Source organism: Tyto alba, unplaced genomic scaffold (genome assembly GCF_018691265.1).
Source record: "Tyto alba isolate M040663 unplaced genomic scaffold, T.alba_DEE_v4.0 Super-Scaffold_2, whole genome shotgun sequence".
Classification (NCBI taxonomy): Eukaryota; Metazoa; Chordata; class Aves; order Strigiformes; family Tytonidae; genus Tyto; species Tyto alba.
In genome coordinates, this window is record NW_024881282.1 from 63,376,702 (window position 1) to 63,395,583 (window position 18,882).

At 40.0% G+C, this 18,882-nt stretch overlaps 1 protein-coding gene across 1 annotated transcript in view; it reads left to right on the forward strand.

Moving 5' to 3' along the window:
- CFTR (CF transmembrane conductance regulator) overlaps positions 1-18,882 on the forward strand; it is a 90,281-nt gene that overhangs the window by 63,204 nt on the left and 8,195 nt on the right. The window contains exons 21-23 of the mRNA XM_033007286.2: positions 1,238-1,338; positions 9,280-9,522; positions 12,560-12,715. Coding sequence (XP_032863177.2) covers positions 1,238-1,338; positions 9,280-9,522; positions 12,560-12,715 — 500 coding nt within the window. The remainder of the gene's footprint in view (positions 1-1,237; positions 1,339-9,279; positions 9,523-12,559; positions 12,716-18,882) is intronic.

Genomic DNA, 18,882 nt, shown 5'->3' on the forward strand with positions numbered 1-18,882 from the left:
TTCATTTGAGCATACTTCAGTGTTGAAAAGGAGTTATATAAAAGTGTACATTTTTTCAAAGATTGTATTGTGTGTGAATATACAGTACATATTTGTTGTATAATTGTATAATCTTGAATATTTCTTGTATAAGGAGCTCTCCTAATTACTAGGAAAAAAAGAAATTACACCACACAAATACTTCTATATGAAAATATGCACCTGCAGTACTTTTGTTACAAATGAGACTTTTAGTTCCCCTAAAATTCATAGGGAAACAGTATCCCTTGATACACTTCTTATTTTTTGCTTTGTGCGCTTAGCAGTTTGTGTTTGTTTTTTTTTTTTTTTCAGGAAAACTGTTTCTTATGTTATTGTTTTTCTTGATATGTTATTTGACAAAAGGAGTTATAAACACTTTTTAAAAAAGTGAAAATTTGTCATCTTGCAACTGTTGTAAATTTTACTATTACAGCTAGTAGGTCCTTGGAGCAACACTAAATTCCTTTTCTTAATCTGTCAGCTTTCAGGAGGAATATTTTGCTTTTATTGTTTACTTCTGTAATTACTCTGATAGTGAAATGTCTGTAATCAAAACAGGAGGAGGTTAGCTGAAGAAAGCCGTAGAAGAAATGGAGAAATCATAGAAAGCCATTTGGCTTAAATTCTCAATTCCATTTAACATATAGTGATATTAAAAATCAACAGTGGGGTAGTTTAGATGCTTATATTGTATTGTAGGAATTCATAAAGGAAAATCCCTGGAAAATCCCATGCTTTTTACAGCAGACAATTAAAGCAAAAGAATTCATATCTGCATCTTTGTGAAACAGTAGGGAGAATATGTCCTCTATTTGTCCAAGAAATGAAAATGTAAACCAGCACAACTATATTGAAATTTAAAGTTGTTAGCTGTGGTGTTTTAATTAGGTAACAGTCATTTCACAGATTCATATGTGTGGGAAATAGGAAACTGAAATAAGATTACAGAGGCCTGATTCTGTTTACAGCTTAAGTCCCAATATTTAATTTTTTCTTCTGCCAAAGGAAGACCAGTGTTTTGAGTGAATCCAGTGCTAAAGACAGGTGTTTGTCTGATGATTACGCTCTCAGTCCTTTGTATAATTAACAAATCTATGTTTTCTCGATGAAATAAAAGAGTGAATATGAATATGTATTTTAATATACACATCTTAATTTTCTGATTTCTTTTGGCTTTTTATTTGCATGTAAGCTGAATGTGTTTTTCTCTCCTCAGGTGATGGACCAGGTAGAGTTGGTATTATTCTTACTTTAGCTATGAACATCATGGGAACCTTGCAGTGGGCAGTAAACTCAAGCATAGATGTGGATAGTTTGGTAAGCATAAAATGCACTGTTCTGTATTTTCTTTTGAGGAATTGCCTAAGTTCGTTGATTATGGATGTTCACTGAGTATTTTCAGAGTTGGATATCAGGCAGATGTGCCAGACAAGTTCCCCATATATCTTTCATAGCAGCTTACCGTCTTTGGCACAGCACAAACTGACTTCTGTGATCAAAAATTTTCCTGGTCTAGAATAGGCAACAGCAAATAATTGCATTTGAGGATTCAAATTGCAAAGGTAGCAGTAATGGGGAAACTTCAAGAAGTTTTGCAGTTGTTTTGTTAGGATTATGTACTTTACCAAGGTATGTAATATACCTTATTTGATGTACTTAAGGACTTTGCAGAGCAGATCAGAGTGGGTGTTTTTGAACTCCTTCCATGCAAAATCAGTAGTGATTTAAAAATCTCTTCTAGACTTTCCTGGGGGTCTTTTTCTGGTTTTGAGTAAAATATCTTCTGACAAAAGGCTTTGGAGTTGTATATGTTTACTCCTTTAATTTGCATAGTTAGTCTGTTAGTTAGCATTGGCTTTAAAACAGAACACTTCACAAGGTTAACTCATTGTCTCCTATTTGTTGAGATATGGGAAGCAGACAGGAAACTCATAAAGAAATACGTTTGTTCTTGCAGTTTTAATCATACTTTAGTTTAAATATATGAAAGTTTTGGATTTAATTTTTAAATGTAATAGATACTTCTCTCTTTACATTTCAGGCATCCTAGGATTTATTTTAGACAGAATTCTTGTAACAAAATACAGTAGTCTTATAAACAAAAAAAAAAAAAAATTCTGAAAAAAAAAATCTCCTACATCCAGTCATACCCTCTCTGAACCCTAAATGAGCTTCTTGAGCCAACCATTTCGGTATTGGAAAACAAACAGCTTTTAAAGCAAATCTTGGAGACCATTAAATTCTGATTAGCTGAAATGAGTTGTCGTTTAAAAAAAAAGTAATCGAGGCAGACGGTGACATTGAAGGAATATTTGCCAGTTTGATATGGTTTTTTTAAATAAGTTATTGAACCACCCTTATCCTGAAGGAAATCCTTGAGCCCCAAAACTGGGAATTAGCCACTTACAACATCTAATCTCTTGTTTACATGTGTGACTGGTGATAGTCCAGAAAGTTGACTGCCATTCAGGGACACATTTTTTCCCTATCCACCAATTGTTTTATGCTGACTCTTTCTTTGCTTGCTAGAACAGCCTGTCTTGAAGGGCAAGCAGTTTGTGAAAGGGCTTTTTTGCTGTAACTGCAAGACGTGCTGAACGGCAGTTGTGTGACTGATAATGAAGTAAACCGTGCTGTTGTTAAGGCATGACAGTGACAACAATGTTCAGTCAGGTCTCATTTGTAAACTCCATCTTAGCCCTGTAAGGCATAATGTGATCACTTTAACAATCTGTATAAGAAACACATGCATGTGTTGTATGGCTTAATACAAACTGAAGGTGTTTCACAAGAGCTACAGAAAGTTTTACTGTAGGATTCTGATGGTGCTGGACACACTAGTGTTTTAATAAACACTTTTTAAAAATATGGTGATGTTAAAATGTCATCTATTAGTAGCAATAAAGAAGTAACTCCCTTTCCCCCGAAAAAGAAAGTCTGAAGTTGTTTTAGACGTTTGGGAATCTTTTTCTCTATACTAAGACAAACTACTCTACTGGAGCACCAGTTGTATTATACTAATGATAGCCTTCTAAGGTGCATCAGCTTATAGGTGGATCCTCTGGATTTCTTTCAGCAGTGGATAGCTACCCACTCCCCTCCCATGGATTTTTAGGTATCCCAGATGACAAACCAATAGATATTGCTGGCAGGATGGTTTTCCTGACATTCAAAAGCTGCTCCTGTGCACAAGCGGATAAGAATAGTTTCATGGTTTCAAGATAATAAAACTGCTTCACTGGGTGATGCATATATGTTATTTCCCACTCTTTGTATTCTCTACATTTAACTCTTTCCTCTTTAAAGTGTTTTACAATTATTTGGTTACGAATGTCCTGCAAAGGCTTGCACGTGTGCCTGACCTAGTAGTCTATTTGGTTATACTCTGTTTTTCTCTCAAGGGGTAGTTTTCTCTCAAGGGCTCACCACAGGACCAAATTGACTACAATTGACACATCTCCATGTGTCTCCAGTTGCAGATATGTAACTGCTCTACATGACATCATTCTTGCCCTTCTTTGAGCAGCTGTGACATCCATGCTTACAAGCCTGCACACAATAGCTATGTGTATACAAATGTGTAGCACATTTGTAGGGAGCAGTCTTTGGTTGTCGGATAAGCTGGAGTTTTCTGCAAGTGGTTGAAATCCAGGTCCAAAGATAGCTGCTGTAATTACTACGTAACATTAAGCTTGTGTTGAGTTGTTTTACAAGATATGCAAGATTCAGGGCATCAGTGAAATAAATGCAAGCAAAAGGACAGGAAGGCAGGAGAATAGGGAAGCAGGATCACATGAAGAAGGAAAAAATGTACTGGAAGAAATACTGGCCAAAGAGTTGGATAGGTGACAAATTTGACTTTATTCCATGCAATCTCCTTCTCGAGCTTTCTGTGACTGGCATGCATATTGAAGAAATCTGAGTTTCTAAGTTGGATTTTGTTTTTACATACACAGATATTCTCTTTAAAGCAATTTCTGTTGAACTGCTTTGGATTTAACTGAAAAATCCCCATTGTCTTCTAATACCCCATAATGGTTTTGGCATTTTGTTCTCTACTGCCCTGACACTTTATCTGCTCTACTTTTTTTTAAAAAAACCCAAACAAAATAACATATGTGGTCACTCTGACAGCTATCCATTGTTACATTTAAATCTACAAGTTAGACTAGATTTATGTTTTCACTTTGATCGTTTCTGCTAATATTCCTTTAGCTGGTTTTCAGTCTTTTTTTTTTATCCCTCCAGGCAGTCTTGCAGTATTTTTAACTTTTTTCCTTCATAAGGAAATAGAAAATAAGTTTTCCAGTAAGTGCTGCTTTCACAGATAAGCATTGGCTAGTCCCAGTGGACTGTTTTAATGCTTTATAACCTTTTCCTTCAGTGATGTGTATCCTGCGGTAGCAGTGCTATAACTGGGAAGGACAATTCCTTTTATCAGGGAAAGAGAAAATGCCATGCTTTTACTGTTGCCAAGATTATTTAGGTAAGGAGATATAAAAACAATCCCCCCAAGAGATATTAAAGTCACACTTGCTAAACCTCACAGTGCCCCACCCTGTACATCAGGGATGCTGAAGAATTAAAGTAGTACATGATAGAGAAGAGGACCAAAGAAAAAATCGGGACTGTGAAAAATAACGGTGCTTTTACAGCTGATTTTCATGCTTTTATTTTCCAGTGCTACTTCACCTTTAACCTGTTCAATTGGTATTTTTTTTTTTTTAACTAGGACATGATCTTAATATGCTTTTTATTACTGTCAGCAGAAAACCTGAGAACACTGTTAATTTCCAAAGTTTAAGGAGACTAAATACTTGACTGTAAAATCTGCATCAGGATGACAATTCTCAAAGTGGGGTGTTGATCATCTGGAAGAAAAATCTGTTAGAACATTTCCTTTTCTGCCTGAAAAACAGTGTGAGAAAGAGCAAAAAATTCAGTAGAAGCTCGACATGAACTAAATATTTCATTTTTGCAGTTTGGAAGAGGAGTATATGTCCTGTAAGTGCACCCAAAATGTAACAGCAGAAGATGTGAAACCTCAGTAAAACCGTACGGTCTGCCTGCATTGACACAGTTTTTGCAGCGACTTAATGCACAGGGTTTTTTACAACATAAGCCATTGGACTAACCTCTCATAGGATCTCTCAGTTGCACACTGCACTTTCCAGACAGCATGCTGTTGAGGAGGTGGTGTCTTACACCATGTTTATGGAATACTGTGTGTGTCTGGTCTGGAGAGGGTAACTGCTCTTTTTCTAGCAGAAGAGAACATGGGGCCTGATGAAATTAATTATATTAGATTACTTGTAAAAGAATTACTTCTTCCACGTTCTGGAAATATACATTACATAATTTTATTATGAATTCTCCTTCAATGTTAAGAATAGTTTAAGTTATATTAGTGGGAAAGTAATTTAAAAAATTTGCAGTGTTATTAAAATCTCAGTAAAATACAATTAGGCAAGGCTAAAAATAGTGTATTATGCTCTAGACATTTTTAGATGGAAGTAGTAAATATACTCCTTTATTCCAAAGCATTAGTTAAAGAATGTGAGTATAGCAGGCACATTACTAATGGGAATAATGGATAAGAAACTTGCTGTCACCTACACTATAGCTGTCATTATGGGTGACAGATTTTTATCAGTGAAAGGAAGAACTGATATCTTTGTAAAATGTTACTGACATTTATGCTGCATTTTGCCCAGATCTAAATCATAATTCAAATTCCAGAACCAGGAAAGCATCCTTTAGAATTGATTTAAAGTATTAAGCTGTCTAAAATATCTGCATATGTGATGTGACTGATATATCTGTCAGGGGAGCTGGGCCATAGAAATGAAATTTTCTGTTGTAAGGGAAGGCTCTTTGTCCAGCTGCCTTCATAGCAGATTTTAGCTAGTGATTAATGGTAGAATCTCTTGGGCAACTATAAGGAATCCCTACCTGTACAAACATTCACAGTACCCGATGAAGCCAAGAAAGACCTTCATTTCTGAAGTGGTGATATTTCTATAAAGAGAAGATTTCTGGAAACAAACATACCATCAAACACCGATTAAAATAAATGCATGGTATCCACTGTGGGACTTACTATTGTGGGACTTCGACAGTCAGACAGGAAGAAAATTGTCAGTCTGATCCACGGTCTTTCTGTTTGTATTACCAAAATGAGATGTCATTCATAAATCGACATGCTGATGACCTTGCCTTTCCATCTTGCACAGTGATTGAGGTGGAAACTGTAATCAATAGGCTTGGCTGTTAGCATGCTTTTCATAACTTCTATCACAATTGTTTTTCAAAATGTTGAGATGTAAGCTATGATCCCAGTATTTCCTTGCATTGTATATATATTTGCTTCCACATGGAAAATCCACCTAACAATATTGCAATCTGGATCGAAGAGCAGGAAGGAATGGTAGAACATCAGCTAGAATCACTTTGCAGACGGACTACAAAAGCAGTTAAATAAGGTCAAAGATGTACAAAGGGTTTTCCATGATGCCATTAAAGGGAGACAATATTATTGGGAATACAGATTAGAGGACAAACACTATTAATAAGGTCCAGATATTCCTGGATGCAGTAGCTATGCAGGTATCTATGTGTTAACTTATTTTGCTAAATAATTTCTGGCACTATCTTATGGTTAACTCTTGTTGTTTACAAGGACAAATTTTGGTAAAATGAAGAATCTAGTTAATTAAGTTAGTTGGACTAATGGCCTTAGGAACCTGAATGTAAAGTCAAGTCACATCTTCTTCAAGTAAGGGCTGCAATTTGTTTCCTGAATAGCAGGAGAAAAACCACAGGAAACTTTGCAGATTCTAGGACTACCAGCATGAACAACTTTCTCTGAAAGTATGTTAGAAATGGTTAGAAATGACAGCCTCTACAGAATGGATTAGTTAACCAAAACAAGGTATGCATTGGAGGTCAAGAAGCAGATAGAGAGGAAAGACTTGAGAAAATCAGGGTTAGACTTGCAAATGGCCCAAATTCTGGATAAATACTTGATCTCAGTTTTCAGTAAAAGGGTAGTGTTTAATCTGGGGAGTTGGAATTGGAGCAAAAGGTAGAAATGGGTTATACAGTATCTGAGGTGGAAATTATATACAAAACCCAGCCTATTTGTGGGCGTGTAACTGAAGCGCCTGAGTTAGAATTCTGGTCTCCCTAAATTTCCTGTACAGTTTGTGCAAGGACACGTACACCACCCATGAGTCAGTCTATCTAAAATTGGAGTCTTCAACTAAGTGTGATTGGGTTCTGCAGTTGGACATTTCAGTTAAACCGGGCTGGAACAATCCTGCCCCATGCATGCAGACCGGGTGACCTGGCGATCTGGTAATGGCCACTTCAGATGAGTTCACCAACCTGGCAGTGGTGGTGGCACGTGATAGAATAACAACTGTCACTTTTGGTTAAGAATGAGAAATGAGAAGTCATTGATGCCACCATCAGTTTGTTATCTGATGGCAGTAGTCTTTAGAAACTATTTTGACAAAGTAATTAAAGATTCAGTGTTTACAGACTGAATTCACTCAGAATTGCTGACATGAGGGTTGCATCAGACTAACCCAATAACTATGTTCAATGATCTATTTTCCAGACAGAAGTAATGCAGTAGATCTCATTTGTCTTCAGGAAAGCACTAGCTGTGGCTCTGTTTCAGAAATTACATAAATGAAGGAGATCAGGATTATTACAAGAACTGTAAACTAGTTAATGAGTTGGACAGAAAGGAAATGGCATTAAGCTGTGAGTATTAAGCTGTAGGGAGGCTACTCAACAAAGATTAGATTTGTGACTGAGCTTGGTTTAATCTTTCTTTAATGCTCTCAAGAAAAAAAAAAAAAAAGTGTTGGAGAAATCTGCCAAAGGCACAAAGCTGAAAAGCAATATTAGCATGAAGGATGCTGGGAGTTGAAAGGTATTAGATGACCTCAAATGGCAGACATAAAAGAGATTTCAGTAACTGAAGTGCAAAGGCTTGAAATTAGGAACTGCTAAGAATAACCTCTGTTGTAAATAAGGGCCTCCTCGGTTAGAAATGGCTAAGATGGAGGAAAGCTTGGCTGACCACTGCTCAATCAGAGGGTGACTATAAGATGTGACTGTGAAGAAAAGACCATATCATCCTTGGATGCATTAATCAAGATATTCCTAATATAGATAGGAAAGTATCAATGCCTTTGTACACTGTCCTTGTGAAACACCATCCAAAATGCTGTGTACATTCTGGTCAGACAGGAAAGATTAATTTGAACTGGGATGTTTGGAGAAGGAGAACATATGTTCAGAAAGCGGCTTAAACCTGTTTTTTCTTTAGTCCTGGAGAATAAAGGGTGACTGTATCTAAGGTAGCCCTCCATAAATTAACTGCGAAAGCAGCTAAGAAAAAGAACTATTTAGAATTTTAAATGAATAAATTTACAACAACAAATTGGCCCATAGACTTAAAAATATGCTTTCTGACCACCTTAGCAGTGAAGTTCTAGTAAAGGAGATAAATTCACTATTCATTAATTGACCCTTGACATATTAAAAATAATAATAATAAAAAAAAGAACAGAAGGATCCCTTCTAGTCCCATGCTCCTTTGAAAATTTACTGAGACTGCTACTAGTAACTTCTCTCTGAAGTTCATGAACTACAGAACTTGATTATTTCACCTAATACATAAAATTACAGTTGTAAAATTAATTGTTATGGAATTTTCTACTAATTTTTTGGTAAAAGCTGTAGATAATTTCTCACAAATACTCAGAAGTTAATGTCTGATGATTGTTCCTCTTGATGCTACTGCTTTACATCTTTCAAATTTTGCACAGTCTGCTGATCTTTGGAAATTACTCATTATTCAAGGAACTTCAGTTTTTGGGTTGGGCAACCCCCCTACAGGAGGAAGGAGTTGAAGACTCCAAGATTGCTTTCATGATCACATTTTGTTTTCATAAATACAGGTGACCTACAGTTTTCAAAATACCTTTTTAAAGGTAGAAAGAGCTATTGTGTTTGTTTAAAAAGGAAGCAAGTGGAATCACATGTTGGACCAATGTCAGTAGTACAAGAGCAATAGAATCTAGAGCTCTGTATGAGAAGTTTCCTACCTTTGAAAATTATATCATGGTATAATTTACACAGAAAAGAGGCTCACTGTTCTGGATAGGAATTAAGAATAATTTGATTTCATTTGTTTTGATAGATATTAATTACAGTTAGAATACTGTTTGTTTTGATTTGTAGATGCGGTCTGTCGGACGAATATTTAAATTCATTGACATGCCAACAGAAGAGACGAAAAACATTAAGCCACAGAAGAATAACCAGTTTTCAGATGCCCTTGTAATTGAAAACAGGCATGCAAAGGAAGAGGAAGGCTGGCCGTCCGGGGGCCAAATGACTGTGAAGGACCTTACGGCCAAATACGGTGAAGGAGGAGCTGCTGTGTTAGAAAACATTTCCTTTTCAATAAGTTCAGGGCAGAGGGTGAGACACTGTTGTGCTGTGTTTGATCTGACTTCTATTAAGCTTAACTATAGAAATGTCATAAACCTATTAATTGACTGAAGAGTAGGTTGAGTTCAGTAAGATTTTGTAACGGAAATTGTCTCAAAACAAAGTAATCATCTAAAGCACCTGAAGAACAGAAATCTCTCATGTCTCTTCTTAAAAAGAGCTCATCTGTAGGATTATTGGCTACAAACAAAAAAAGGCAAGGAAAATCTGCCTCACTTATCCTAGAAATCTTGAGGCTATTTACACCTCAGTGAAGCACAGTGGGGATGTTTACTGGCAACGAGGAGCAGAATATACTGATAAAATACTCATGCAGCAGTTCCCCAGGTCGTATCCCTGCGCCTGAAGCCATCTGCCTTCTCCTCGTGGGGAGAGAGGGAAGCTTGCTGGTGAGCGCAGGTGCTGGGGGCAACCTGACCCAGGTGGAGCAGGGCACGAAAGAATACCGGCCGCTGTGCCAAGGGTAACGCACCGCTGGCTCCGGCGGCCGGAGGGTGGAGGTGCCGTCTCGCCTCTTTGATAAGGGTTCTACGCCACCCCAAATTATTATATAACAAACCAAACCATAAACAGCTCTATTCTTTAGAAGATTGACAGACCTCTGATTAATCTTCATGCATGTTTGGGGTTGCATTCAAGAAAGAGCTTTAGTCTCAGGACAGCAATTAGGCAGAGTTTGCTTTAAGTTCATGCTCAAGGACTGTCCTTAGTGGGGTGGGAAGAAAGGCTCACGCGATTTCCTGAGCTGAAGCCATATGGATGAAGAGATTTTAACTCTCCCACATAGATGAGAAAACAGGTTCAGCGGCATCTCCCTGGCCTTGCCATGAGTCAGCTCTTCGCTCACTACTTTCTGCCAGGCTTGGTAGATTTGTCTTGGTTTACATGAACTGGATGTTTCATCTACTAAGCTTGAGGGTACCAAAATTTTGAAACTGGTGGTCTGACTTTGTGTAGCACCATCCCAAAACCACTCTGTTTTTGGAAGAGAGACACCTGTGATTCCTAGAGTGTGGAGATGCGGGTGCCACTGCAGTCTGGTGGATTTACTTCCTGGAAAATCCCTTGAAGCAATTGAGCATGGACAATTAAAGATACTTTTGTATTTCACAGAGAGGGGGCAGAGCAATTAAAACATAGATCCTTTTTTCAATGGCTGTGATTTAGGAACTCAATCCAATTTTGGTGATGAACCCTGGATTCAGAAGTAGTGCTTCCAGAATTGGAGCGTGCTCCTTAAACTGGAGAGGATTTGTCTCTGTCCTGTAGGGAAGCACATGTAAAACAAGCAGGAAAGGGGAGAGCTTGCCTCTGCTGAGGGGGTAGAATAGGATAGAATATAATAGACTATTTCTATTGGAAGGGACCTATACTGATCAATGAGGTTGCCCCTCAGACTCCTTTTCCAAACTAGACAATCCCGAAGCCTTCATAGGACATTCCTTCCAGCCCTTTCACCAGCTTTGTTGCCCTCCTCTGGACACATTCAAGGACCTTCACATCTTTCTTAAATTGTGGGGCCCAGAACAGCACACAGCACTCGAAGTGAGGCCTCACCAACGCTGAGTACAGCGGGATGATCGCCTCTTTTGCCCGGCTGGTTATGCTGTGTCTGATGCACCCCAGGATGCGGTTTGCCCTCTTGGCTGCCAGGGCACACTGCAGACTCCCATTGAGCCTGCTGTCAACCTGCAGCACCCCAGCTCACTTAGGGTTACCAGATGTAGCTCCATTCTCTACAACCCTTTGAGCTCTGACCTTCAGCCAGTCCTTCATCCAGTGCACCATGAAGGCACTCGTCCCAGAGTTGGACAACTTCTCCAGAAGGATGCCATATCAGAAACCTTACTAAAATCCAGAAAAACTACATCACCACCTTCCCTTCATCCACTAGGCAGGTGACCTTACCATAGAAGGATATCAAATTAGTTAAACAGGACTTTCCCTTTGTGAACCCGTGTTGACTGTGCCAGATTGCATTATTCTTTAAATGGTTTTCGATAGTATAATCTTCTTTATAATTTTTCTGGAAACTGAAGTTAGCCTAAGAGGTCTGTAGTTCCCTGGATCTTCCCTCACACCCTTTTTGTAGATTGGAATATAAATCTACCCAGTGAATAGATCAGGTTGGTACAACACAGTGCAGACTGCTCATGTGGTTTGGAGGCCTGAGGTACTGTTACAGAAAGGATGCCAGGCAGCAGGAAGAATCCCCTTCTTCACCTTCACATGTATATTGTCACCCTATGAAAGTAGCCAATGCTCAGACAGGACCATTAGCTGTGTAAAACCCAGCTATTGTAAAAGGCAGTATCTCAGCATTTGCTGGTGGTTACTGCAGGTATTACTCATTCCAGCAACAGGTCAGTGCAATCCCACAAGGGAAACACAACATGTAAAAACCTCCTGTGCATTATGTTTCTTCCCACCTAAGAGGGAAGGAAAGGCAGCACCAGCTGTGCAGGTTGAGGACTTGCATTACTGCTTAGGAGTGGGCAACAGCATGGTGTGTGCTGTGATCACTGCCTCAGGCCCACGCTACCCCACTACAAATTCAGGGTCTGATCAGAATTAGGCCCTGTATTTTCAATTATATGGAAATGGAGTAGCTTAGTAGCATGATTCAAGTGCATTCCCTACTTGGTTTTTGCTTTCTGGATGGGGTTTTGTTGAATAGGGCTTCATAGCAAAAGAAAGGGGAAAGGCACAAAGAGCTGGACTAATCAGTTTGAGATAATATATAAGCAAATTTCTGTTCTTCAGCTAAGGGTAAACTAACAGATTTTTCATCTTAGTTAATTCTAACAAAAGAAAGAAGATTCTGGCCCAGTGTTTCATTCAGCCTTTGCTGTAGGCTTTTATCATTCCCAGATGAATGACATTTACTATCCTGTTGAGATCCATTTGGATTGTTCTCCACTGTTGAGATCTCAGAGTGTTTCTGCCTTGGTCTGTGGTTAATATGTGAGCACTATGATATGTTTGATGTTATGATTTTGCATTGCAGGTAGGCCTTTTAGGAAGAACTGGTTCAGGAAAAAGCACTTTACTTTTTGCATTTTTAAGACTGCTGAATACAGAAGGGGATATCCAGATTGATGGCATCTCCTGGAACACAGTCAGTGTGCAGCAGTGGAGAAAGGCATTTGGAGTGATTCCTCAGGTAATGAGATTGTGTGTGTCTTTTATTTTCATTGGTTCTATATTCATATGCGCATAGTTACTACCTTCAAGCTGGAAGTTAGTTGTTTTATGCTGAGAAAGAGAAACAAAATGCAAAGATCTTGTGAAAGGGGGAGTGAGATGGGTGGATGCAACGATTCTCAGCAAACTCTACCTTTTGAGGGTTTCTATGCCACTCACACAAGAACTCTTCTAGAAATGGGAAGGTACAGCACACTCAAACAGAGGTGTTCATAGCCTGCTAATCCCTGCATCTCTGAAACAGTTTCCATATTGATTCAAATAAGATAGTGCCACCTGAAGAAAAAAATACAATCAGTGGTGTTCTCAGCTACTGTTTTCTAAAGTCCTACATCACATATCATGGTTAACATGTGGATACTATACATTGTCTGTTTTCCCTGACAGGCTGGTAGCAGAATTACTGCTTTTCTCAAATCTTACTAGCCCACTAGCTGATCCCCAACTTGGACTCAGCACATTTTAGCTGTCACCTTTCATTACCGGGTCATGGTGCATGTATAAGGGAGCACTTCATGTTCTTTATGCTTGCACCAGTACTAGTATACAGGAGATAGTACCATCTCAGAGATGAAGAAGGAAGCAGCTCCTCACATGGGTTTAGGTACCCAAATACTCTGAAATAACTGGAACAAGATAAATAGTCTAAGGAGGAGCAAACAATTAAACCTAGGGTCTGAGACACTTGCCAATGTCCCTGCCACTGGACCAGTGTCCTATATTAGTTACAGCTCTGGATTATCTGTCTCAAAAATTAACATTATTGGCTTCATGCAGTAACACTAAAAAGTGATAGCTCACTGTAAAGGTAGGAATGAAAACTGATGGAATGAATTGCATCATTTTAACGCCATGTTTTGTATTTTTGTTCTTGAAAGCTGTCAGTCCTTTCCAACAACACTGTTACAGGAGTAACACGTATTGGCCTTCTCTTCTCTGAAAGCTATACACTGCATAGTTCTTCAGCTACAAAACATACACAGTCTTCTCCATAACAATTATGTTAATTCCTTTGGAAATCTTGTGAGTGTGGGAGATTAATTTGAGTAGCAGTTGTAGTCTTATCAATGAGACATTTGTGGTATCGGGAGGCAGAGGGACACCAGTTGCAGATCAGCCTGCCACGCTGTGAGGGGACATGCAGCCTGTCCTGCCTTTTTCCCTCCTTGAGGGGTGGCTACTAGCCCCAGAGAGTGATAAGTATGGTTTGATCCTTGGTCACCCAGCAGGAGTGGGCCAGTCAGGATGACCAAAGATCTCCTCTTGACTGTCAGCTGTCAAACCCTTATTGTACTATTCCCCCATCCCCACCGCAGAAGAGTTGCCAGCTGCCTTCTGTGCATACTGGTTTGCCCCCAGATAGTCTACTGTCTTAGAAAGGTAGTTACTGTCTTAGAAAGCTGGTAAGCTGCAGTGAACATATGTGTGGTATAAAGCTGTTGTGCACTGGCTGCATGAGGCTCTTTAAAACAGTTGGAGAAACTCTGGGACAGCCAGACAATTTAACTAAAAAATATGCTGTCAGGTTTACATTTTCAAAATAGTGATTTTCATAACCATCATAGCAGAGCAGCAGTCTGTCTTTACTTTCACTCTCCATTTCATATGTAGGCTAAATTCTGTTTTTTGCCACAATGCAACAAACCAAACTAATTGTAGTGAAGTCACTAATATGACTGTCACTCAGTTGCTATAGTCACTCCTAATCTATTTCAAAGTCATGGAGGTGGGATTTAACTCTGACCGAGGTGTGCCTGATGGCACTGTCTTGGCTTTGTTGGCTGTTAAAAGATGCTGAAATTCTCATGCTGGAAACACAGTGGCTTTGATTTTGCAGACAAAGAGGGACTCAAAATTTAATTTTTCTACTTAATGATCAGTGTTGCGTTGTGATAGCTTCCCTTTCAAAAATGTTATCCCACAGTAGCCTAAGTGGCATTTATTTAAAGTAGGCATACAAAGAAGGTACAACTCCCTCCTCTCAGTGCATTTCCACAGTCATGCTCTGACATTTCCTCAAAGGCAGCAATTTTTAGCATTTTGACCTTGCCAGAACAGGCTCTTTCTTGACTGCCAAGTTACACCCTCAACAAAACAGAACCAAGAGAGTGGTGGTGAGTCCACTAGTTGGATCTGTTTCTTGCCTGAGCTCTGCCAACAGCCTTGTTGGTCACACACTGCCTGCTGAGCTGGGGCTTGCTTGGCAAGCTGCCCTTTGATAGCTGACCTGTCATCATCCTTTCTGTCCTCTCTTCAACATTTTCACATCTTTCTATTTCTGTAAACTTTACTATTGCTGGTTCAGTTCTGCAGCATGATTGTTGCCTTCAAGTATGAATAAAAGTCACCCCTTCAGATTGAGTCAGCTGTGCAGTGAACTGCAAATGCAGCTGCATGTATTTAGTTTGGAGGACAGGTGTGTTATACAGCTGTCCTCCAAAGGATAGCGGTATAGGATGAAGGATGCTTTTAGCCGTATAAGCTGTGTCTCTGTTGCAAAATTTTCTTAGACAGCCAAGTATAACTTTCTGTATTGGAAGGGGCTTCCCTGTCTCACTCATAGCCATCCTTTTGCTCCCAAGCCCTTTCTTCCTTTGGGATCTGGTTACCCAGCAGGGTTTCTGCTTTCCATCTCCAGCTGTCCTTTGGGAACACATGGACTGAGGAGAAAACTGAATGCTTGGTAACAGGTAGCCTCGTCCCAGTGAAAAATATGTTTAATAATGCTCATAGCTGAGTACTCACTATAGAGTCACTAATGGTATAAAGAACATAATTCTGCAGCCACCCACAAAATGCGGGAGACATTTATTACATCAGCAGTGTAACTTGCCCTTCTGCTAGTGAGGTGCGTTGTTAGTTCATTATTAAAATTACACATTTAGTTCAGTTTGGAAGTCCGTGATACATGGATCAACGCCAAAAAATCCCAGCCCTCCATTCTCTGGAAGGTCACGAGAGTTGCCAGCCTGTTTGCATGCTTCAGCTCGCAGCTCCTGTCCCAGATCCTTGCCAAAGATCTGCACATTATGCCTTAAAAGTTCCCACATTCAGAACAAAATGAAGTTTTCACCAGCCCTTTCCCGGCAGGGAAGAGAAATTGCACATGCCACCTTGCCTTTCCTGGCAGAACAAAGGGAGTCTTTTGTTCTTTTCCGTTCACCTATGGCTTCAGAATGGAAAAAAAAAAGTTGCCTTTCCTTTCCTGGGAGGTTGGTGTACAGCAACACCTGGATATTTGCCACCTGCAGGTGAGGCTTTACTAACAAAAGGAGAATGGAGCTCCACCCGAGGCATTCTTCCTCATTAAAATTTTCCAAAACTCTCCTTCTCTTCCTTGTTCCTGAATTTCCCAGTTTAGAAGAAAAGTGCTTTTCCTCTGTGGGAACCTCTCTGATAGTTAGCACAGCATAGTGCACACAGCGTCCTAACACACTGCCGTCTGCTCCACGCAGGTGATGCTGGACTGGCCTGCAGGGTGGTCAGGGATTGTGCTGAGCCAGAGCAAAGGCAAAAACCTGTTTCTTTCAGTATCTCAAATCCAGCTGTCAGTGCATTGCAGTGGCGTCAAGAGATAAATCATATAAAATATGTTTCCTGGAGCACCCACAAGGAAGTTCCTTCCTGTAGCTCCTCGCACGCCCGCGCTGCTGAAGCACAGCCTGGCCATAGCACGGCTCCTACAGGATGTTTGTCATTCTCACACAAAGCAATTACTCCAGGGATAACAAGCTGTTTGAGGTATAATTGCAGCCCATCATCCCTTCTTTCTGGGCAGTCCTTTCTGATGCTTCTTCTGCAAGAGTTTCCCCACCACATTTCCAGGGCGAGGACATCCAGCTGCATCTGGTTTCAACACACTACAGCTCTTTTGCATACAGGCCCCCATGCAGATTGCATTCTGAAGTATTTAATGGAGTCAAATAGAGAAAATAGCTTTGGAAATTTGACTTTGAATGGAGAACAGGAGACCTGCAGTCAATTTTCCATTAAAATAAATGAAGAGAAACCCGAGACCCATAAGGTGCTGCTAGCTCAAAGGAAAGGGATGACTTCTGATGTTTTCTTGAGTGTTGTTCCACTGTTTTCTATGTGTAAATACTCCATATAGAGTTAAAATCAAGCTTAGCATGGATAACAAGATTATTACGGTTTGCAGGACTGCCAGCTGACAAAAAAAAAAAAAAAAAAATCAAATCACTTTCGCTCCTTTACTTAAGAAGTGAAAATTCACAACTTCTGTCTCTGTAGTTGCAATTTTTCAATAGCTATCTCACTGTTCATTTTATGTGTCTGTGTCTCTGCCTATCTCTCTCCAGCAGTGTTTCGTTGCCTCTGTTGGTTTTCGGAGGCCGCGGGGGCGGCTGGTTTGCAGTGTGCCCGGGCACTCCCGCAGGGTGCAGCCCGCTGAGCGGTGCCGCTCCCCGGGGGTGGTCCCACAGAGGCTGGGTTCCTGCGGGGCATCGAGGCAAGTCAGCAAGCACCGTACCAGGGAGCATCTGCTGCAACAGACCCATGCACGGAGCACCTGGGGACATTAATTAACAGCCCCACATGCTCATTTTGGGCAGTATATAGGCTGTTTTCTGCACCATGGGCTCCGTGTTGCCAGGAGCACGGCACTTCTGTTTACCAGTAAGCTTTGTGGGAGGCAGAGGTTTTAGCATCCTCAGAGGAGAACGTTACAGAACCGGTCCCGAAAAGTTTGCAGATCTTCATTGCTCCCATTGCCCTTATTCTTGTTTGTAAATATTTGAATGTCAGTGTGAAGCCCCTAAAGGACACTTATGAAAACAAAACCTCTAACTCTGCGCCTAACACTAAAGCATTCACATAGCAATTTGATTTTCTTTCATGTTGATATTGATGCCATAATATATACGAAGCAGAGGGAGCTACATGGAGATCATACTGTTGTAACTCCAACTTCTCTATGCATGGAGCTGGTGTCTGGTTCCAGCTAAAGTTGCGTTTGTTCTCCAGCCCTGGGGTATACGTGAACAAGGGTCCATGGGTCTTGCTGAGGACCTACACATGGGTTGTCTTTTGTTGCAACAGCAGCTACTCACAACCAGGATACTCTCACTCCTACTCTCGCTCAGCCTCTTGTCAACTGATCCTTTACTCTTCTGTATGTGTTTGCTTAGGCACTCCAGGGTCTTGGTTCTCCATGTAACACTTAAATCACTTAGGAACCTTATTGCCACAAGCTGGGTGTATCTCACACCGTAATCAATACGCAGAGGCTCTAGCCACTGCGGGGGGATTAATGCCCTTCAGAGGGGTTGATTTACAATGTTTGGGGTGGCCAGAACATGAACATGACCATATTTATATTCCCCAGTGTTTTGCTTGTGGGTGGTTGTCAGGTCTGAGAAACTATTCATTGTATGATCACACCTGTTATCATCCTGGGTGAATTTGAACAAGTGACCGAGAAGGAAGCTGTTCCAGATTTGCTACCAGACGCCCCAGCCATCCATTCCCCCTTCTAACACTCTCCTTATTGGTACTTCTTCTGTATTTATAAAAAACAATCCATAGGATTAACTTTTGTTTTGTTTTTTTTTTTTTTCACTTTAGACTTCTAGCTTTTGACAAATTCTGTTTTGTTTTGGTTTGGGTTTTTTTCTACTTCTTTTTAAGTGGACTCTAAACTGCCCATATGACCCACATGACGCTTACTCAAGGGAGCCCTATGTGGTTTCTAATGAGCTGGGAGGAAGGAGGTGTTGAAATGGGGAGAGAAGTACCAGAATTCAGGACAATGAAATATTTACTTTGTGGGGGGAAAAAAAAAAAAAAGTACTTTTTTGAGAATAGCTTGCTTTTAGTGCCCTGCTTCTTGAAAACACAGTTATTAGGAATAACAGCAGTTTCTGAAGAAAGTAATTCCCTTTATTTCTCTGCCTGCTGCACTTCAGCAGGAATGTTATTCAGCCCTATCTTCTTTAAAACTGGTTTGTTCAGTTAACTATTCTTTACGACTGAGAAATGAAAATACCTGTTCCATTAGTTAAATGCATGGTGCTCAAAGTGTGAACAAACCCACATCTGACACTTCTCACAGCCTTATTATTTCCACCGCACCCACTACTTGTAAGAATCTAATCCTGCTGCAAATAC